Source organism: Centroberyx affinis, unplaced genomic scaffold, assembly GCF_046629955.1.
Source record: "Centroberyx affinis isolate AG114_WGS23_722 - 3 ecotype Tasmania unplaced genomic scaffold, CSIRO-AGI_Caff_v1 ptg004278l_1, whole genome shotgun sequence".
Taxonomy (NCBI): domain Eukaryota; kingdom Metazoa; phylum Chordata; class Actinopteri; order Beryciformes; family Berycidae; genus Centroberyx; species Centroberyx affinis.
The window spans coordinates 39,461-62,606 of NW_027282001.1; the positions used below are offsets into that span (position 1 = coordinate 39,461).

A 23,146-nucleotide genomic window follows, 5' to 3' on the forward strand; every position below is an offset into this window, starting at 1 on the left:
AACATCTTTGTTTGGTAAAGATCCCCGCAAAAATCACACCATAATCATTTTAATACGTTTTTCAATGAAAATGAGAATAATGATGTAAAAATGATCATTCCCTCTAACATCGCAAATCATATTGCAATTGCAATATCAGTCAAAATAATCGCAATTAGATATTTTTTCAAAATCGTTCAGCCCTAGTTCATGCCCTCACTTCCATTATTTTATGCGCACAACTTTGTAATTTGTGTGAACATGTTAACATTTATAATAATGGAATATACATGTTTTTAAAGCTTGTGCTTGATTTAGCTTATTAGCAGGTTTCACACTGATTTCACCCACTCACCTTGGTAAGCTGAATTTACTTGATTGCACAAATTTATTCAGTTCAAAGTTGGTAATAAAATGAGAATCTCGATTTTCTTGCTTAGAATTGAGATCACGATTCTCTCTCACGATTCTGAAGCAAAACAATTTTTTATATAAATTTTTGATGCACTCTTTTGCCTGATATAGACAGAAACAACAAAAAAATATTATTATGACTGTAATGGGACTGTCACATCAACTTTGTGGGTCAAATGGGCTACACACAGTACACACACAATGTAACTATAGACTAAAATCCAATGAAATTTAAATTGAATTAACAGTATTAAACTTCTCCAATCTCCAGCTGGTTGATTCCGCTATCCATACATTATATTCTGCACACGCTGCACAGTGCAGCAGTACGTACAGCCTTAGTTAGACGAGACTTTAGAAAATTGCCTGGCTTCCTGAATCTTTTTTTATTTTGGTGACTAATTAACTTTTTATTGGTGTTTTTTTCATTATTGACTAACTGCTATGTGTTAATTGCTGATGTTCTGAAGTGTAAACTTGGATAACGCTTTCAATTACAATAATTTTTTCTAGGTTTAAATTTCTGGGGTCAATTTGACCCCAAATATAAAGGCCTTTGTTAATTTTAACATAATAGGAGGGTTAACTTATTACGTGCGCACAATACATATATTATATATGCATGCTGTCTGTGCAACCAGAGTGCATATTTTATTTATTGTGACATGAATACACGATGTGAATAACATGTCATGCCCATGAGTCAATACCATAAAATACATTTTTTTCCAGCCATTCCTGGGCTCCATAACATACTGATTAAAGTTACTAAAATTGAAACAACACTTGTAGTAGTGGATCAGCCAGTATATGACAGTATTAGCAGCCTGCTGTCTATCACAATGGACAGCACACTGATAGAAAAAACAGCCAACACAAAAACTTGACGTGCTCATGAGTTACACTGTAGTCCCGCACATATGTGCTGGACACACAAGGCACACAAGAAAAGCAGACAGCAGATCACTCACCACGGAGAAGGCTGTGAGTATTGGCATCTGCAGTTAAGAGGTCAGCTGCCTCAGTCAACAGGACATGGAGGTTGTCCGTCTTCTTGTATGTTTGCAGAGCTTGCACGATTCGTTCAAAGTTGACCTGGCTCAGTGACTTCTTCATCTCTGCCAGGAACTTCTTCGCGTTGGCTGCTTTCCCTTCCTTGGACACATCCTCTGAAACGGTGACTTTCTTCAAGAGGGACGGAGAAAAAAAAACAAAACAAAAAAAACCTTCAGGTGTAATGCACAGTAGAAGTGGGTCTTACCTATAAAAATAGCAATTCAGTCATATTTTACGTGAGTTGTCAAGGAATGCTGGACTTAATTCAGTCTCCAAGGAATTTGAACATGAAAGGGAGACCATCATAATAATTTTAAGAACCACTGCTGTTATATAACAGTTTTCCTTAAAGTACAAAGTGCTGTCAAATAAAAGGAAAAAAAAAGAAAAGAAAAAACATACATACAGTATGCTCAAACAATCAACTATAAAAAACAGAAGACTGCTGGGTCTATTAATGCCTATAGCTCATTAAGGTCAACTCAGCAAAATTCAGAAACAGTATTGGACTTCCAACAACCAAATTAACAAAACAAGTTTTCAAATAAATGCAAGTTTGCAATGCAGAAAGGTAGGCATCAGTACCAAAATATAAAACTCCAAAAACAAAACAAACAAATAAATGAATAAATAAATGAAATAGACTTCTTTAACATAAAACATACCCGTTCTTGGACCAATTTGATTTTACGTTTTCCTCCTCGTAATTCCTCATCTACCCGCTTGTCATATTGAAGAGAGAGTGTGGATAAACGGTTTGCCTACAGGAGGAGGAAGCACAATCATACAAACAAATATTATACTCCTCTTGAAAATAACATTGCATACATGTAATACAAAAAAAAAAAAAAACATACTTTACCATTCATGTGCTGTGGTCTAAAAAATTCTGTAATTTATGATATGGATTTATCTAGAGGTAGCTTTAAAGAAAGTCATCAGGAAAATAAAGCTAAATTTGTTAAAGGTATGGTATTTTTTGTTATTATTATGTTAATGCAATTATGGTCATAGAGTAACCATAGCTGCAGTAAGATATGTGGAGTACTGTGATTTTTATCACATTATGAAGGCATATACAGCTTAATCGCATTTCTTCAACTCTGACCAAGTTGCTCAAATGGGAGCACAGCACAGTTGTCACTTGTTGTGGTAGAATTTGCTGATGGCGGGACAACAGAAGTATAAAGTGGCGGACCGGATTCAGAAACTACCCACAATTCTGCAAATAATCGAATAACCACAAGTAGCATGTAAACGGGATTCAAAAATTGCTGAGTCATGCAAACATCTTAATCGGAGTAATGCCTTACTCTAACTAGGGCTGGGCGATATGGACCAAAAATCATATCTCGGTATTTTTAGGCTGAATGACGATACACGATATATATCTCGGTATTTTCTACGAAGTGGGCTAAATGTTCAGTTGTCAGTAGGGCTGGGCGATATGGACAAAATCAAATATCACAATATTTTTGACCAAATACCTCGATATCGATATTGACAAAATTGTAGGGATGACTATTGGTGCTTTCACAAAATATTTACACAATGAGATTTTTGATAAATAATCATCAGTAATGTGGATATAATGACTAAGTGGGTAAAGGCAAATAATAGAACAGCTAGAACAGTCTGGTAAGTTCAGAAAAGGACATCACTTTACTGTAATGCAGCCTTTAAAACCAGGAAAAGACACTTATGCCATATCACGATATTACGATATCCAAAATCTAAGACGATATCTAGTCTCATATCACGATATCGATATAATATTGATATATCGCCCAGCCCTAACTCTAATTAGAATGGTGCGTTTTCTCCAGAAAACGCACCCTGCAACCCTAACCCTAACCCTGAAAACTACAGCCAGAGTGGTGATTTTAGCTAAATAATGGTATAAATGTCGGTCTTTTCAAGTCACTTTGGGATCTGTTGGCTTCAAGAGACTTGGGTTATCCTGGAAGAGCTGCATGGAGCCATTTTATGGTTATTTTCTGTTATTTTTTGAACTGTAAAGACAGGTCTCCAGCGCAACATACTTCATCTGGCAAGCTCCGGGACTACTGTATGGACTAACAAACTTTACCTGATTTTCTACTGGCATGGGGGTGAGTAGATAATGACTGAATTTTCATTTTTGGGTGAACTATTCCTTTAAAGACGACAACAAGGTGACTTTTATAAAACCATACCTTCTCCTCTCCCACAAAACCCTCGTCATCTCCATTGTGTTGGTCATTGTTCTCCAGGGCATCCAGCAGGCCGACTGGTCTCCTCTGGCTGCCCTGCATCTCGGCCTCATACTCTATACAAAGCCTGGCCATCCCATCTGCTCCTGGCTGTTCATCTGACAACAAAGACGAGCCAAGAGGGAACCAATGAAGGAATGATTTTTTTTTTTTTTTTTTTTTTCACCTGCAGTCCTCTACAGACCAGCCACAGAACAGCACTTGAGCACTTGTGCTTTTTCAGTAGCTTTGTTATATTTGAAATCATATCTGTAACAGAGTACAAATTTTGTGGGCGTAGTTTAGTTTGAACTCTGTCCTCTCATACTTTTAGCATTACATAGGAAAGATCATATGGAACAATGTTCTCTATCAAATTTAAGCAAAGTAAATACCTGTATATCTGTATATCTTTATCCGTGCTGTGGGTGGAACAGCTAGTAGAATTGAAATGTATCTATAAAATATACTCACTCAGTCTTCTCCTCTTCAGACTGGGAAGGTGGGCATCCAGCACCTTAGCCTTCTGGGTGCGGGAGCTTTGGGAGGACGAGCAAGACGTGAAGCTGGAGAGCTGGCTTTTTGGAGAAGCCACTGTACCACAGCTCTCCGCTGCAGCTTTCTTCTCTACCGGAGGCCTCTGTAACATTTAAACACAATCGACCTCAGCAATCATTATGTTAAAGCATAACAATGGCGAGATTAAATTATTCCCCATTTTGCTGGCAACTCCCCGGAGACCCATCAAGGACCCATGGGGGTCCCTAGATCCCACTTTGTGACTCACTGGTTTAGGGAGCCAAACCAGAAATCCAACAACTATAGTTACATCTGTAACAATTGTCAGTATTCAACTTGTTGCCAAAGGCATTAGGTACTTGCATCATTAAATGCCAGTACACAGTCACTGAATTATCCACCACTTTTCCCATTTTTCCCATCATTATTGTAGTAGGCTATAAGGCTATAATGCTCCAAACAGAAAAACAGTGACAGTGAGATTTTTTTCTAGCTCTGATCACGTGATGTTAGAGACTACTTCTGTTCCGTCTTTAAAGCTGGGGTAGGAAACTTTCTCTTTGTGTTATTTGGCAAAAAGACACATTTGTTTGCTTGGTGTAACTGACTGAAATCAAAGTGTTTTTTTCGTTACACAGCCTTGACACTGGGCAATGACACATAACCCACAAGTGTCTTTTAATATTATTCAGTATCTCCTGACAACATACAACAAAAGTCAATATATCACCTGTATATTGCTACACAAATTTTGCAGAGACTAGTCACAATTTGAGACATATGGCATTCTATCGTTTTTGGCAGACAAGCTTCTATTGTTGTAATCATATCGAAGAGCAAATTTGTGGCTTATTTTTCAACCAGTGAAAGTTACAAAGTTGACAGTATTGTTGACACAAAGTTGAAGTTAACACTTGAACTTTCACCGTATATTAAACTTCACCAAGCATTTATCTCACAGTGCACCTGTAATGGGGGGGAGGTGTGCCGTTTCTGTGAATTGTGTGATTACACCTACCAAAACCTACCATTTTCTGTGCAACCCGGAAGAACTGAGTGACATCACGGACCACGTTCCCAAAGTTGTCGTATTGCCGCACATAAGGCCTCAACCATGACGGAAGCTGGGCTCGGGCATCTGAGTTTTTAAATCTGTGGGGAAATCAAATGGGGTTTTTTTTGTTTTCCAGCAACACCCTTCACATTCACAGAGTCCCATACACACACACTGGGAGCTGCCTGGTACAACCACAGTCTGCTAGTTCTAGTTTTTCCCAGTTGGTCCAGGTATTCAAATCTATACCCTCAAAAATACATTTTTAAATAAATGCTGCTTCAGCTCAAACCTATCAAAAGATGACTGCCTGGAATGTCAGCACAGTTTGAAACAATTTAAAGGTAGCCTTCTCTGTGTAGCATATTTAACCATCAATATATCATTGTCACATTAACTGTGATACCTTGGTATAATTACTGTAAACAAATGAGACCATGGTCAAGAACACTGGTAGCCTCTCTCACAGCAGTTGTATTGTTTGTGCTAGTATTTCTTGAAATTAAGACATTTCCCATAAACTCTGTTGCTTCCTGTCCTTCATCCCAATCCAGACAACATTTTCTAACTTAGAATAAGCAATGGAATTATCTATTATTGACTAATGACATCACAGTGCCTCACCTCTGGTCACACAGGAAGACGGCGCCATAATCCTCTCTGTGGCGAATGACTCTACCGACGGCCTGGTTCACAGCCCGGAAAGCCTGCTGCTTGTACCAGTCCTGCCCAGAAAGGTACTGGCACACACACATATGGTAAGAGAGGGAGAATAACCAGGAAACCACATAAAGAATATGCCACCAAAACGCCCTGAAGCCCACTGAGGAGCTTCCACCTCACCTTCACCCCAGGAACCTTCTTCCGGCTCATCTCATCCAAGAACTGCATCTTCAGGATCACCCTCGGGTCCATCTTAGGGGGGAAAGGAAGCCCTGTGATGATGACCCCCCGGCCAAAGGTATCTGCGAAATCCAGCCCCTCGCTAGCCTGACACATGAAGAAATGAATATACATATCATATGGATATCTATGTTTGTCTAGTAAACAGTTTGTTAGGTGACGTCCGTTAGGAGAGTCCTACACTTACACCAAAAATCAAATCAGCCCATTTATTACTGTATGAAAATGAAACAAGGTACAAAGGTATATACACAGATGCTAATCACTTATGATAAGACCTTATAGCCTAAATTATGATGGTGAATTTTCCTTGACAGGCTAGACGCAATGTAGAAAACACATTTAACCCAATTTCTGGAGAAGATGATATCGACCACAGCAATAAATCAAAATCATCCTCTCACATCATTCACACTCCAATGGTAGTCCAGCCATATGGAAAATCTTCCAATATGCCAATGAGTATTTTAAGCTGACTTTTAACAATGCATTAATTAAAAAAATGGATTTGACAAATCTGCTAAACTTTTTTTTTCTTTCAAAGGGGACATGCAAGACACAATGAAGACACAATCCTGAAAAACTTAAAATACTAAAATGCAATAGTGGAGAGGTGTGTTATAGTTAAGAATTTATCAGGGCAATAGCCTGTGGAATAAAAGCTCTGGGCATTCTACAGTGCTTCTCAGAGGGGAGCTTGTCAAATTCATTAAAAAGGGGCACCTGAGCACATATATCTCAGTTGTCTCTGGGACAGTTGTGTCTGCGGTTTACCTAGACCTTACCCTTTTACTGGCCATGTTCTAATGCCAGTTAGAATGAAATGTAAGATCAGTTTCACAATTGAAATAAACATGAAAATTAAAAACTGTATAACTGTCAGAATACACTATAGGTCTGCATGACTGGGCTGATTTGCCACCAGAAAAACCAGACACAAGGTTTTTAAGACATCTGTAACTGAATTTTATACATAAAATGCTCCATTAAACTGTATTCAAGATCTTTTAAAAGGCCTTGAGTTTAGATAATATAATTTAAGACATTTTATTTACGACTTTTTCAAGTCTCGCTGACACCCAGTAACCTCACCTTCCCCCGACACACAGCAAAGAAGCTGCCTCCTTTGGATGTTGGATCGGTGACTTTGTGGTAATAGCCATCGATAACCTAAAAACAGGGAGGCGAGATCATTTGTTGTTGTGAGTGCTCATTTAAAACAATGTCTTCAGAAATTGTTGCCACTAAGTATTCTAAGACATCCAAAGAATCAGGGAATTGACTCTCCTTAATGTAAATGAACGCGGTTGGCTAAGGTATTTGAAAAAGACCTGTCAGTGGAGTAGATACAGGTTTCATTGCCATGCACATGAAGATTAAATAAAACTGCACTGACCTCTGTGAAGGTGCCCTTTCCCCTAGGTTCAACAAACATTGGCTTCATGTTTTCAATGCGGTCTGCGTGTCCGTTTGCCTGGTGAAAGACCATATAGCCTGTTAGCTGCACACAACATTAAAAAAAAAAACACAAGGGGACATCCAATACATCAGAATGGTGTCAGTCCCGGAATTAAATTTAGAAATCAATTGGAACGCAGCAAATCTCTTCACAGAACCTAATGATGAATTTCCGTATAGGTCACTCTGTATTTCAACTCACTCTCCAGAACTCCAGGGTTTTGTCCATCAAAGGGTAGGAGGGAAAAAACACCAAGAGACCATGAGGAACCACCCGGCTCAGGTTGACTGAAAAGAAGATTTTTTTTATCAAGGTAATGAGTGACATTCATGTGATGCATGAAGACACAAAATGTTGAACACATCTGCATTAGAGCTGCAACCATTAATCGATTAGTTGTCAACTGTTAAATTAATCGCCAACTATTTTGATAATCAATTAATCGGTTTGAGTAATTTTTTAAGAAAAATAAGTCAAAATTCTCTGATTCCAGCTTCTTAAATGTGAATGTTTTCTGGTTTCTTTCCTCCTCTATGACAGTAAACTGAATATCTTTGGGTTGTGGACAAAACAAGACATTTGAGGACATCATCTTGGGCTTTGGGAAACACTGATCCACATTTTTCACCATTTTCTGACATTTTATAGACCAAACAACTAATCGATTAATTGAGAAAATAATTGACAGATTAATCGACAATGAAAATAATCGTTAGTTGCAGCACTAATCTACATGCCTCACAGTCACACAGAATGTTATGGGTTTGCAAGTTAAATCATGAGTACTACTTAGTTACCTATTAGCAACAATAGTGATTGTATTAGCTGGAAAAGCATGTCTTTAGAAACCGAGTATATAACATGACTGAAATAAATGAATGTCTCTTACCAACAGTGTTGCCTAAAGATGCCATGTTTTCAGGGACAAACCTGTCACGTAAGAAAAAATTACCATTTTAAATGCATCAGTATTTAAATTCTATGGTAATTGGTAGCCTATTGCATTGTTGAAGTAAAGCGCTCCACTTCCAATGAAGTTTATGAGTTCAGTCATTCCTGAACGCATAACAAAATGAACCGACGGCAAACCACAGTCTGGGCTGATGCTTATATTCAGCCAATCCCTCATGTGTTTAACTGGTGTGAACACTAGAGATGGTAAATTATGACAAAGAGAGCAGACAAGACCATCATACTTAGCTAAAGTTAAAGGGAGTGGAATAAAATTTGGTTCGACTCCCCTCTGCTGCCAAAATCTCCAACTTCGCGGGATGACAGATTACCAGAAACATATCCAATAAACAAGCTACTCATAAGTCCATGTGACTCTTGTTTACAATGCCCAGGTTTGCTTGGCAGTGTGAACCTTACATTTTCCACTATGGTTCCGACCAGTGAAAATGAACTGTGGGTGTGATCACACACTAACCCAACTAGATGTGAAAACATAGTCAGGTTTTTTTTTTTTTCCATAGTCAGTGACTAATTTGCAATTACTCACACCCAAATGAGGGTGGTGATATACAGTTAAAAAGTATTGCATGATGCATAGAGGCTTGTCCGTTCACAGTAATACTTACCTTCTATCAAATGCTGAACTTAACTGCACCCTATCTGGCCCTCGATCAATGACGGTAACAAAGATTTGGTCACGTTGAATCACATGGCTGTTCTCCAGGCTAACAGGGAAGGGGCTGAAAATGGGAAATGGTAGAAACAAAAAACATTTTTAATCCAAGATAGCCTAGCAGCCAAGATGTTAAGCTTTCTCTATGTTGATGCGAGAAAATGGAATTGTGATTATGGTTTGGCTGATATGGTGTTTGAAGGCCAATACTGATACCAATATTTCTGGATCACAGCTGCTGACAGCCCGCATTTTGTGCTGAAATTCAATATCTTTATATTTTACCATTTCCATGCCAAAAATATCCAAATTGGATATTCAATGTTTTTTTCTAGGCAGGGTGGAAAATCCTCTGAAACAGCATTTAGACAGAATGGGACACTGAAACTCTTCATTAAAACAACAATAATAATAATAATAATAATAATAATAATAATAATAATAATAATAATAAAACCCAAAACATTTATACATACTGTGTCAAAATGTGTCAATTCAGGGCTTCCCATAGACAACCACTGTAGCACTGAACAATTCTACAATAAATTATGTAATCAAACTTCATCATATCCAGTATATCAGGGGATGATGACAGTGACTGGATCACATCCCATTTTTAATAAAAATTATATATTAATTTTATATTGGCAAACCAATATATCACTCCCACTGGTCTAATAGGGATGGCTTTATATAAGCAAGTAAGCTGTGAAGGACAAACTTACATCCGCATTTCAGAGGTGAAGGAGGAAAGAGGAGACAGGGTACCACTGGTCAGAATGATGCTGCGTACACCTTGACGCACCAGATCCTGCATGCTGAAGCCAGGCGAGAAACACCAGTAACTCAGGATGTTGCCTGAAAGTGCAAAGAAACACACAGTTGCACACACTCACTTAACCATGTTTATTCAAGGGCGATGCAGGCGAGTCAACAATAGACTGAGGGACAGTCTGAATCAACCACCTTTAGCCTTGAGTCTAGACTGAGGGACAGTCTGAATCAACCACCTTTAGCCTTGAGTCTAGACTGAGGACAGTATCAATCACCCTTAGTCTAGACTGAGTCAGTCAAAATCAATCACCTTTAGTCTTGAGTCTAGACTGAGGACAGTATCAATCACCCTTAGTCTAGACTGAGTCAGTCAAAATCAATCACCTTTAGTCTTGAGTCTAGACTGAGGACAGTATCAATCACCCTTAGTCTAGACTGAGTCAGTCAAAATCAATCACCTTTAGTGTTGAGTCTAGACTGAGGACAGTATCAATCACCCTTAGTCTAGACTGAGTCAGTCAAAATCAATCACCTTTAGTCTTGAGCCTAAACTGAGGGACAGTCAGAATCAATCACCTTTAGTCTTGAGCCTAAACTGAGGGACAGTCAAAATCAATCACCTTTAGTCTTGAATCTAGGACAGTCAGGAAGGCTAAAACTAACAGGGAACTAAGAGGTTTGCAATATAGCTAGGGGCCAGACGTAGCTGTGCTTTAAATGTGATCAGTAGAATCATAAAACCAACTCTAAATCCAACCAGTTTAGAGATGCTTAAACTTGGGATATCTGGTCTCTTGGTTTAGCTGCTACATTCTGAATAAGCTGGAGGTGTGAGAGAGGCATCAGCACTTGATATCTGTAAGGAAATCGTTTGATTCCAACAGGTGCAACTGGGAATTGACTGCACAGCGGTAGAATGAGACATTATGTTCATGAATGATGTTATCAAGTGGGAACATGTAGAAGGAAAGGAATCGCTCAGCTCATTAACTCAAAATTTATCGCTAACCTCATATGAAGGAGACAGTACTGTAAAATAAATACAGCTAAGGAAACGGATATCATAGCAAATAACCATCACTTACCAGTAAATACTGTTTGTTTCCTTCGAAAGAAACTTAAATGAGACAATAACAAGGGCATGCTTTGCATCAGAAGGCAGTTATAACCCTATGTATGTCAATTTATAAACCCTTACTAGTTCATTATTCTGAAACCATAATCTAAGGAGACATAAGGGTATATTATGTACTGTCATAACAACCTAGGTCATTCAGATATTTTCAAGGCAATATTGGCATATTTGTCTGCAAAGAAACAGTAAGGTGATATAAAGTGTTGAATAATTTAGGCTAAACGTGCATTTAGTAAAAATTTTGAGTATGTCTGCTTCCTAAAATCTCTTAGCTTTGTCCTTAATGTGAGATGACCAGATTAAAGGGATAGTTTGTTTTTTGGGTTTTTTTTCCTACTTACCCAGAGTGAGACAAACTCATAGATCCCTTTTTCATGTCCCTATATGCAGTTTGAAGGTATGGGAATGGGTAGTATAGCTCAACAGCTGGAAGTCTAGGGGATCAAGTAGCAGCTCCCAAAAGTAGGGAAATCCAGTCAATTTACCTTGTTTTTTTGACGAAGATGAAGCCCATACATCAGAGTTTTGTTTTTTCTTGTGATGGCTGGTGTCCCGGTGGATATGAACCTGTGGAAGACAACCATACATAATAGATCATGTCATCGTATGCATAACTAGTAAGAGCGTACAGATACTCAATCAATGGGCTGGTCATGGCTTTTTAAAAAAAATACCAACCTTGAATTGAGCAGTGTTGGCCTGCATGTGTGTTCCTTTATTCCCCTCTTGTGGCTCACCACAGAACACCAGCTACAAGAAAAGGAAATATGAGTGACCAAAGGGAATAATTACTGTCCCTGTGGTAAACCGTAAACTCAAATTGCTGTTTAATTGCTGTATAATCAATTGGTTCGATGACGAGTTGTGTCCACTTTTTTAAAAATGTGTTCATTATCACAATACTAGATGCACTGTACAGTAGCTAACTTTGTACTATAGAGTACAAAGTTACCGAGTCAAACAAGATTAAAAGAATAGAAAATAAAAAGTTGATATTAGTTTATGGTAGTAGTATTAAGAGCTTTGGTCTACAAACATTTATTCATGTTTTACTATTTATGTAATTTCATCATGAAGCTAATGATATTCCAGCAGTTATTGTAAATTCTTGTTTATTATTTAAAGCTCCAACATTTTTGCCTTTAACTGATAGCTGACAGTGGAGATAGACATAAAGATTGGAAGAGAGAGGGGGACATGCAACAAAGGTCCTGGGCCAGATTCAAACCCAGGACATCTTGGTTACATGGTACATACCTTAGACCACTGGGTAACACTTTACAATAAGGGTCACTAAGTTAACTAACCCTTAATTAACAGTTAACTAATTTGTAATTTACTAATGGTGTTCATGTTAACTAAGGTATTCATTTATACATTATTTAATAGTTTATAGTTTATAAAGATGACTATTAAATAATGTATAAATTAATACCTTAGTTAACATGAACACCATTAGTAAATGATTACCAGACATTAGTTAACTGTTCATTAAAACTTAGTGACCCTTATTGTCAAGTGTTACCCACCATTGAGCCACCAGGACGCCCCCACCACATTTTTCAGAAAAAAGTTTAGAGCTAAAAAAAAATCTTATTTGTGAAAAAAGAAAAAAGAAAATAATTGTATCCTTGAACACTAAAGTCAGAACAATTTCTGTTTTGCAGCTCTTTAACTGTTTGCACAAAGATATTGGAAATTTTATGTTTCTCTTAAAGCTACACTAAGCGATTTTCCGACCACTAGAGGGTGACCGACACCGCAACACATTTTGTGAACACACACAGCAAAACTACTGGGCGACGGAAGCCCTTAAGGACAAACCGTGCATAAAGGCTAATGGCTAAAATAAACGTACATATGGAGGAATATCAGCGGTTATGTTATATTTCCCAGCTCTACATCAGAAGGCATTGTTCTCAGAAGCAAAGCCATATATACTGATGTTTAAAAATGTTACACGGACCACCTTCAATTTCACCAAGGCCCCACCTGTATGATATCAGCCAGTTTCTGCAATCCACTTGTGTTCAAGAATATTCCTGTCTCTGTTGAGAAGCATAGATGTCACATATCCCATAGGCAAACGATAAACACATACCATACACCAGAAAATCTGATGCACTCTGAATGAAGTAATATGTGACCACAGAGGTGATGTGTAAACAAAAACATGCAAAATGTGCACGGGAAAAAAAACACAATACTGACGTCCTGCCAAGTAGCTAGTGATCTGATCCAGAGCTTCATAGATGGGGGTCTTGGTGTCGTAGGTCAGGTGAGCCCTCTGGAATAGCTCATAAATGAAGCTGAGTGTGTGTGTGTGTGTGTGTGTGTGTGTGTGTGTGTGAGAGAGAAAGACAGAGAGAGGCAGATAGTGAAAAGTGGATACAATCTTAAATAGGGTTTAAACCAACTTTCTATTGATTGCAATATAGTGTATTACCATTCTATTGCATCAGCTTAGTTTTCTCACAATATGACAGATATATGGAAAAAACTGAAACCTGCTCATTATCTAACAGCACCATCTGGTGTACCTTCCAGGCTTTGTGATCCCCTTGTCATTTGAAACGTCATAGGAGTCAATGGCAGCTTCCAGATCCAGGAGTATCTCTGTAAAACCAAATCTAGTTCATGAAGTAGAAATGGTACCTACTCTACTGCACAAATAATTCTTCGGAAATATTTTTCTTGTTTATTGTGACCAAAAATACTTACGTTTAATTTTAGCAATCGTGGTTATATCAATTTTTAAACCTGCAACAAAAAACATTATCAGTTGAACATTTTATTACTTTAAAAACTTTTTGTTTAATCAGTCAACAAATCATAGTTTCAATATCATGTCAACCAAATGCAATGAATCCCCCCCCCCCCCCCCCCCCCCCCCCCCCCGATATGAGACTAGATATCGTCTTAGATTTTGGATATCGTAATATCGTGATATGGCATAAGTGTTGTCTTTTCCTGGTTTTAAAGGCTGCATTACAGTAAAGTGATGTCATTTTCTGAACTTACCAGACTGTTCTAGCTGTTCTATTATTTGCCTTTACCCACTTAGTCATTACATCCACATTACTGATGATTATTTATCAAAAATCTCATTGTGTAAATATTTTGTGAAAGCACCAACAGTCATCTCTACAATATTGTCGCAATATCGATATCGAGGTATTTGGTCAAAAATATTGTGATATTTGATTTTGTCCATATCGCCCAGCCCTAGCGTGTCTGATGTGCTATACTTCATAAGAAAACCAACGGCAATCCTAACCAGAGTTGAGGGATTCCACATTGAAGTCTTCAGTGACAGAGTCTCCTCTGCTTGCCTCTTTAGCCTGGTCTGCCAGCAGTTTGTCCACAGCGGCAATGGCTGAGGCCAGATCATAGGGAGTCAAGTCAAATGATGTCGACTCCTCACAGATCTTCTCCTGCAGACAGAGTAGAAACATCTTTCCTCTGACAGGTTGAAGAAAATAATTCTGCCTGCAAATTTGACATATCCAGTTGGACGTCTGGCCCCAACCTTAAACTCAACCTCGCTGACACTGAACTGCTCTTTTTCCCTGGAGAATCCTGCACTCTACAAGATATCTCCATCATATTTGACAACACCACAGGATGCAATTGTCAATTCCAATTTGAATGTATAGTGCCTATTAATTACCTATGACCTCTATAGATTGCAATGTGTCAGGGAGATGTGGTGTCTTACCACGTTGTGAGCCTCATCAAAGATGACCACTGCCCCTTTCAGCTCGATATTGTGCGCTCTGCGGCTCTGTCCAACACATGCAGGGAAAAGAATACAAGCAGTTTCTTTGGATTTGAGGGTGCAGCAACCATGACAAAATCTCTGTAAAATATGCAATTTATGATGCAATACTGCTATTGTTAACACAAACACTTCATATTCTTGCATTATCATTAATAATGCTAAGAGACGGCACTCTGAAAGAATCACACAAACTAGCTATTTAATGGATACCAAGCTGGAAGCAACATGTACATATGTGGAGTTGCACCACTAATATCTGTGTATAGATGGGTTTTTTTAGCTATCTTTATAATAAAAAAGCATTTTTTTGAGGCAGACTGCTCATCAATGCTTACCAAAAACGGCAAAGAGATATATTTCTATTTCTTTCTTTGTGTTTGTGGTGAACATGGACCTGCTGCCTTGGTCTAGTTTACGATTTCTGTACGATGACATGTTCAGAGGTCAGGATCATGATGGGAAAAGTAGGAAAATAAGGCCCAGGTTAAAAATAACCAGAATTATCCTTTAATAAAATACTAATTTCAGCTCTGAAAAATTGGTACTGGTGCACCTCTACTTGTTTGCGCTCTAAGTCCACCTCAGCAACTTCCATACAGCAGCTCTTACAGAGCCCTTGAAACTGGTAGACACATTGCACTTTCTCCAAAGCTCACAGAGACAAATCTGGAATGAAGCCATGGCTCCTCATCAACAGCAATCTGACATTTACCTTTGGATCCAGGAGGTAGTTGTAAGGCATGAATATGATGTCTGCTTGCTGTTTCAATGAACGGGACAGGTAGTAAGGACAGACCCTACAGAAAAAAAGCTCCTATGAATTAAAATGCACATATTGCATGCAAAAAATGAAGATAAACCTTTTTGTCCCTACAGGGAAGACAAAGCCGCAGCACCAAGGACATAAAAACAAACAGGAGCATGAGATAGAACATCATGCATCCATCATCATGTGATAAACGCATCATACAATAAGTCAATATATCCAAACATTTTTAAACTGCACTTAAATATCTATAGCGAGGAAAAAAAAAGTCAAACTTTTGTGTATCCAGCTTCCTGGAGTGCTTCTAGCACCTTTCATTCCAAACTGCAATGTGAATGAATTAATAAGCATTACGGCTGAACGATTTTGAAAAAATATCTAATTGTGATTATTTTGACTGATATTGCAATTGCGATATGATTTGCAATATTAGAGGGAATGATCATTTTTACATCATTATTCTCATTTTCATTGAAAAACGTATTAAAATGATTATGGTGTGATTTTTGCAGGGATCTGTACCAAACAAAGATGTTTTCTTAAGTCTATAGAATATGATGTGTAGGCCAGGACATCTCTGCAGCACCACAATATTTAATTTAAAATGGTATTTTGACACACATTTCGCCTTTAACAAATATTGTGCCTCCTACGATTTGAAAATTGCAGTAGGCCATATTGCGATTTTGATAAAATTTCGATTAATTGTTCAGCCCTAATAAGCATCATGCTGTATTTTTGCTGGTGATGTGTGCAGGTGTCACTTCGGAGGATATCCAGTGGGGTTGATATACATGAAGGCTGCAGCTAGAAAACAACTCCTCACAATGTCAACACTCTAGAGACATTAATACTGTCTAACAATATTCTCCTCTACCAGCAACGCTAAATGGGACCCTTTGTATTGTAGTAAAGCAGGACAGAGATTAGTTTATGAAAAGGCAAATAGGAGAGGAAAAAAGAAATAAAAATCAAACCTCTGTTTGTTGCCAAACTTGACCAGGTCTTCCACGTCCAGGATTGAATTCACCAAGTCTTTGTCAGTGCTTTTCTCTTAAGAAAATAAGATAAAAATAAAAATGTAAAAGGGTGTTACATGTAGCATTTTAAACATCAATATATCGATTACAATACGACAGCCTTCATCTCATACCAGTCGCATTGCTAGTGTTTCTCTTCATTTAAGACCACATTTCCCATAAACCCTGCTGCTTTCTGCCCCCCCCCCCCCATCTTAATAACACTGTGGTCTTAGTTCTGTGATTTATGGCTTTGTGTACACAATGTATACATTAAAAATGCAGGTAAAGTCATGTATCTAATGTATTTCCCATCCAGAGAACACCATACACATGTCCATATCATGCATCTATGTATTTTCATGTATCTATGCATTTGCTGTATTTATTAAGTGTTAACACATTACCATCTAAATTATTGTAGAAGACACACGACCTGGAAGAAACCTTTGCTCTGCACATATGAACCTGGAAAATAAGATGAAATCTTTGTTATCCCATCGTGAATTTGGGTCATTTGAAGCAAATACTAATACAGTGTTTCCCTTACATAGGGCCGTCTGTGGCGTACTGCCGCAAATGATAATGAAAATTAAATTATGAAATCTTAAAATCAATCCATAAAGCTGCGCCAAGAAGCGGGAATGATGTTATGTCCCCTTTAAGATCACCCGTGTCTAATACGTTAAGTTTCTCGGGATTGTTTCACACATGCATTTCTTCCTGCGACTGAAGAGAAGACAAACTCAATAAGGTAACTAAAGTTTTGAATGCTTTTTATAAGACTCTGCATGTTATGTATGGTATATCAAATCAGTCTGCAATTTGACCAGTGACATAATAATACAGACAGAATAAAATAAATAAATCTGCAAATTTGAGATGTACCGACTCTGTGGCTCATTTGTGCCGCCGCATCCACCCCTAACCCTATGAAAGTATGTATGATATGAATGCGAATGTATCCAGTGTAAATGATATGAAGGAAAATATTTGATTTTGCAGCTTCCATAAAATGTGCATCGTAAACATATTAGCAGGTCTACAGAAGGCCATACATATGTAAAAAAAAACAACTAGGCTGTAGGCATGTTGTAAAAAAAAAAAAAAACATTCATAGTACATTAAATTTACAGCTGCAGATAAAATGTACAGAATTTTTAGGTTTTGGATATGTGCATTACTAGCTGTTCACTTTATCAAAAACCTCCAGATGGAGAGTGGAATGGAAAGACATTCCTGTAGCAATCATGTGATCTGATGGGATGAACAAATCACAAAGACTGCGGCTCCTGTACCTTGATGTGGTTGCTCTCCTGCCGCATGACTTCTGGGTTGATACACAGCTGCTCTCTTGAACCCAACACACACACCTTGGGCCTGAAATCAGCAGAGGGACATTCACCCACCATTAGGGTTAGACCGAGATATGGGTTTGCCAATATTGTGGCCTAAAAAAAGTCAGTGTCATATGATGCAGTTTGATTGATTTCATACACGGTATATTATAGAATTGATCAATACTATACTGGTTTTCTATGGAACAAATTGATGCCAATGTGACATGTTGATCAGATTCCTGCACAACAGGGTGACAACAGGTTTGTCCCAGCTTAAGTAATGAAGGAATTTTTAAGACCTTTTTAATGCCAAGTCACTTGACCACCATGAAAACCATAATATAAACTAATCACCGAGATTGGATGCGGCTGGGATGAGTTTTTAGGGTTCGAATTTTTACTTTAAGATTACTTTTTCATAAAATATGGGATTCATTTCTTACATTTTTGGAATCAAGACCTGATATCCTAACTTTTTTTTATTTTTTCTCTCAAATTGATATGCAGGCATATATGTATGCATTTATGCATGTGGATATATGTGTATATGTATATAAGTAATTTATGTTCATTATTATCATTTTGTAAACTATCATCATTGTTTTTATCTATATCGATGGCTCAGAGTTCATGGGGGGGCGGGTGGGAGGGAGGGAAGTTGTTTCAAGGGAGACTTGAATGATGCAACCAACCCATTTTGGAAAAGTGATGTACCGTGTTCAAAATCAATAAAGATATGCGATACAAAAAAAAGATTACTTCGGTGTGCGGGTTTCTACTTCTCAACCAAACCTTCGAATTTTTACTTCCCATTCATTTGAATGAGGCCACAAAAATAGCCTGAGAACTGACATTTAACATGTTTGTGAACAGATTCAACAACGGATCCCGCTTTTAAGACAATAAATCAATCTTGGGTCCTTTGTCATTTTGCATTTCTATTTTTGGTTTACACTAAAATCCCCAACAGGAAGTATCTCTCCTAAATGGTATCCCTCCGCTATAGTCTCTTCTATCAAAGAAAATGCTATTTGGCAAAATTATGTTCGAAATCATTGGACCAAATGTCAATTGAAAATCACAGTAGCGGGATCTGTTGTTGAATCTGTTCACTGAATATTTGGAATTTTTGGGCATGAAAATGGAAAAATTGCTATTATTGAATATCGGCACAAAATGTCAGCTACTGGCAGCTTCAATCCAAAAATATCAGTATTGGTCTTGGCCTTCCAAAATCCATTTCGGGGAACCCTACAAATCATACACATCAATACAGAAGTCATACATGTTGCATAATCACTGAGCACATTCTGACATACTGCATCGTTAAGAAATAGCAGTGTTCACCTGTATGAAGTGCTCTTTAGCTCGCTGACAACCTGAGTGAGCTGAGAGTGCGTCCTGGATGCATATATGATCTTGGGAACGTCTGTGTAGAAGGCTGTGAGACAAAGAAGACAAACTAATTCAACATTATAGAACCACATAATCTCTCTCTCCAAAGTGCCAATAATGAATAATTCTGTCTTTGTGATATTGTACAGGGACAGACTAATTCAACATTATAGAACCACATAATAGTAGTCTGGCCAAAACATCTCTCTCTCTCTCTCCCAAGTGCCAATAATGAATAATTCTGTCCTTGTGATATTGTACAGGGTATAGGCGTATTTTCATGAATCTTTCATACCCTGTGATTGAGTCACACTGTTATGAATAAACCACTTAAAAGAGCATTTGCCCTCCCTCTTTGACAGAGCAATAGCAGCTTACTGCTAATACAGGGGAAAGAAATGAGGACCCAAATAGGAACCTGTGCCATCTTCTTGACTCTCCTGACAAACAACCTGTTGTTCCACGCAATTGTACTTTTAACTGTTATGAATAGGGCTGAACGATGTTGAAAAAATATCTAATTGCGATTATTTTGACTGATATTGCAATTGCGATATGATTTGCGATATTAGAGGGAATGATAATTTTTACATCATTATTCTCATTTTCATTTAAAAACGTATTAAACTGATTATGGTGTGATTTTTGCGGGGAATCTGTACCAAACAAAGATGTTTTCTTAAGTCTGTAGTATATGAGGTGTAGGCCAGGACATCTCTGCAGCACAATATTTAATTTAAAATGGTATTTTGACACACATTTCACCTTTAACAAATCTTGCACCTCCTGCGATTTGAAAATTGCACTAGGTCATATTGCGATTTCGATAAAATTTCGATTAATTCTTCAGCCCTAGTTATGAATCACGGACATCAAGAACACCGGGCCATAGCTAGAAATGAACTCAGCCCTAGAAATTTACTGATGATGCCCACAGGGAACAACCAACAATTGTGGATGAAAGTTTGGAGTCAGGGCTGGTGGGAAAGGAGTTTGTGCAGACAGTGAAAACCAAAAAGCTAAAGGAGTAAAATGTTTCCAAGCCACGGACTTCTTACTAAGAAAAATAACCTTCAAGTCAGAATTCTAAGGGCAAGATTTCTCAACCCAGAGTTTTCTGAGATGCAGTTACCCGACTTACTTACTGGCACAGTCAGGAATTCTGTGTATGTAAACGTAGCCCAATGAAACACAATAATCTACATTGAGAAACAGCAGTCGAGTGTGACACGAGCATACTTGGGGTGTCGCCATCTGTAGCAGCCGTCCCCCAAGAAGACAGAGGCGTGTCGGGGAACATCTCCGTCCCGCCCAGCCTCTCCGCTATCTTGCGGGCAGAGATGGTGTCTTTGAAGTGCTCCCTCCAGGCCAGGGTGGCACACAGCAGGCACAGGGTTTTCCCAGTACCCGTAGGACTCTCCAGGATCCCATTTGTTTTCTGGAAAAAGCAGGCAGAGATATATGTCGGTTTTGTTGTTTTTAAAAAAAGGCACCCAGCGTTTCATCCTTTCATATAGAGAGAACGCCATACCAAACTCCTTTCAGAAAAATCTGGTAATTTGATGTTTCCTAGCTTATCGGCAAAGGTGCATACCTGGTAGAACTTGCTATGAGACCTTTTAGAAATCATTAGCTTCTTCTAGTAAATTCAGCTAACAAGTGATCCACCAAGCAGTTCTTATTTAAATAAAACCTATCTATCTCTCAACCTTAAAAGTTGACTCACGCAGCTCGTTACCATTTTTTATTGGAATAAATCGTTTTTTTTATAGCACATTTTGAAAATAGTGTTACAAAGTGCTCCACAACAAAAGGAACACCAAACATATAAAAGAAGCTTAATATTACAATTAAACGGCATCTGTGATGGTTTTATTGGCTGGAATTTTTATGTACCTATGCCTCCTGGTTCGTGATGAAGTCACCACTAATGATTTTTCAGAAAGTAAAAGTAATGAGATTTTGATAGCAAAACAATTTTTTGTCTTTGGCATAAATAAAAGTCAAGTAATTATATTGTATGCCAGAATGATTGTAAACGGCAAAAAAGTTATTTTTCATTTCAGTGTGACTTTAAGTTTGGACCGGCCAGAAACCCTTGGTCCTAAGTCCTAACCCAGTGATGCTCAACCTTTTTCATATCAAGGACCCCTAATTTAGTCCACATTAGGGCCACGGACCCCCATTTGATGAGATTTTGTCTCTCAGACCCAAATCTGAGAATATTTGTATTGCTAGATATGATTTTGTCCAGACTATCTGTATTGTAGGTAGAGAGATAACAGTGAAACTATGATCAAAACAGTCATTATTCTGCATTCTCTAATTGTGTTATCTTCTTGTAAATGAAATAATGGTGAAGTTTAACAATTGGTCCATTTGCTGTGGACCCCCTGGAATCCCCTCAAGGACCCCTGGTGGTCCCCGGACCCCACGTTGAGAACCACTGTCCTAACCTACCTTGCAGTTTTGAGGGGGTCAACAAATCACAAGCATAAGTGCTGCTTGGTGTATTGTACAAATGCCGAATTGAACAGTGGATCACAATGATTGGTCAGATGTCAATTATGTTCTACCTGGTATTTACCTTTTGCCAATAAGCACGGCAAAATTGCCAGATTTATCCATCTTTGGTGTCTGTAGCGAGCTTTGCCTTCAAACCTCAAGGTTTTTTTTAAGTCATACTATGGACTGGTTGTTAAAAAATACACCAAGGAAGCAAAACACATTTCATTTTTAAGCTAAAAATAAACGAATGCATGTTCATTTCTTCCTGCGCACTTCTTCGTAAAGAAGGAAAATAAAGATGCTGGCACACTTCTCTAGAGTTGGTAGATTAGAAAGTAGTAGAGATACATACAACCCGAAAAGAGAGGAACAGAACAGACTCATTTTGTAACGTTACGCAGTTTCATTAAGCTTACACAAGCTGCAGCTAGAGGGGAAACTATCAAGTTGGTTTGCTAGCTTGCTATGCTATCTATCTCCGTTACTGTTAATTACTTACATTTTGAAGACATTCAATAACTTTATTCATGTAATCCTTCTGGCATTCATATGGCGTAAAGGGAAAATTCACTGCCACTCCTTTCAGAGTTAGTGAAGGCATGGTGTACCACGCAGTCTCTTAAATTAACAGCAGCATTGACCAATTTAGCATAACAGCGATTACACAAACTCCTCACACGAGATATTCACATAACGCTAGCTGTGGACAGTAGCCTAGCTACTCTCTCTGTCAAGTGTCAACAAGACTGTTTCATTCTTGGCGCCAGCTTTCCACTTTTTAGTCCTGTGCACATGCGCGCGCGCAAGCAAACGCCCCCTCCTCTTCTTCGTCTTGTTCCGCTTTCATCACCGGTTGAACCGTTGGTGCATTACCGCTTTACCGCCATCGATTGGACAGGAGTATGCGCCTTCTTAAAACAAGCATCTGAAGATTTTCCTCCTTCCTCCTTTCCTTTTTTTTTATTTTTTTTTTTTATCTTGTGCTCTATTGTATCTTGCTGTACTCGGTTTACCTTCTTTTTACCTCACTGTTTTAATCTCTTATTCTCACAAAAGCCCTTCTAGGGACGGGTGTTGCAAATTAGCATCCGCTATAAACACTATGATACTTGCATCGGATAGCTGTTCTCAGTTCTGTCTATGTATTCTGTATCTGTCCCTATCAAATAAACCATAAATAAATAAT

The 23,146-nt window shown here is 38.2% G+C and overlaps 1 protein-coding gene across 1 annotated transcript in view; it reads right to left on the reverse strand.

The window, feature by feature from the left end:
• The window catches only part of rtel1 (regulator of telomere elongation helicase 1), a 28,070-nt gene extending 5,509 nt beyond the window's left edge, over positions 1–22,561 (reverse strand). The window contains exons 1-28 of the mRNA XM_071543274.1: positions 22,460–22,561; positions 20,692–20,890; positions 19,405–19,498; positions 18,016–18,097; positions 17,125–17,185; positions 16,676–16,751; positions 15,645–15,729; positions 14,870–14,935; positions 14,429–14,585; positions 13,873–13,911; positions 13,692–13,767; positions 13,363–13,460; positions 13,144–13,199; positions 11,830–11,901; positions 11,637–11,718; positions 9,968–10,100; positions 9,196–9,309; positions 8,505–8,545; positions 7,817–7,902; positions 7,553–7,630; positions 7,249–7,326; positions 6,097–6,243; positions 5,878–5,993; positions 5,228–5,351; positions 4,155–4,320; positions 3,645–3,799; positions 2,115–2,210; positions 1,365–1,578 (exon numbers count right to left, since the gene is read on the reverse strand). Of these exons, the coding sequence (XP_071399375.1) occupies positions 1,365–1,578; positions 2,115–2,210; positions 3,645–3,799; positions 4,155–4,320; positions 5,228–5,351; positions 5,878–5,993; positions 6,097–6,243; positions 7,249–7,326; positions 7,553–7,630; positions 7,817–7,902; positions 8,505–8,545; positions 9,196–9,309; positions 9,968–10,100; positions 11,637–11,718; positions 11,830–11,901; positions 13,144–13,199; positions 13,363–13,460; positions 13,692–13,767; positions 13,873–13,911; positions 14,429–14,585; positions 14,870–14,935; positions 15,645–15,729; positions 16,676–16,751; positions 17,125–17,185; positions 18,016–18,097; positions 19,405–19,498; positions 20,692–20,890; positions 22,460–22,561 (2,893 nt within the window). The remainder of the gene's footprint in view (positions 1–1,364; positions 1,579–2,114; positions 2,211–3,644; positions 3,800–4,154; positions 4,321–5,227; positions 5,352–5,877; positions 5,994–6,096; positions 6,244–7,248; positions 7,327–7,552; positions 7,631–7,816; positions 7,903–8,504; positions 8,546–9,195; positions 9,310–9,967; positions 10,101–11,636; positions 11,719–11,829; positions 11,902–13,143; positions 13,200–13,362; positions 13,461–13,691; positions 13,768–13,872; positions 13,912–14,428; positions 14,586–14,869; positions 14,936–15,644; positions 15,730–16,675; positions 16,752–17,124; positions 17,186–18,015; positions 18,098–19,404; positions 19,499–20,691; positions 20,891–22,459) is intronic.
• Positions 22,562–23,146: the final 585 nt, after the last annotated feature.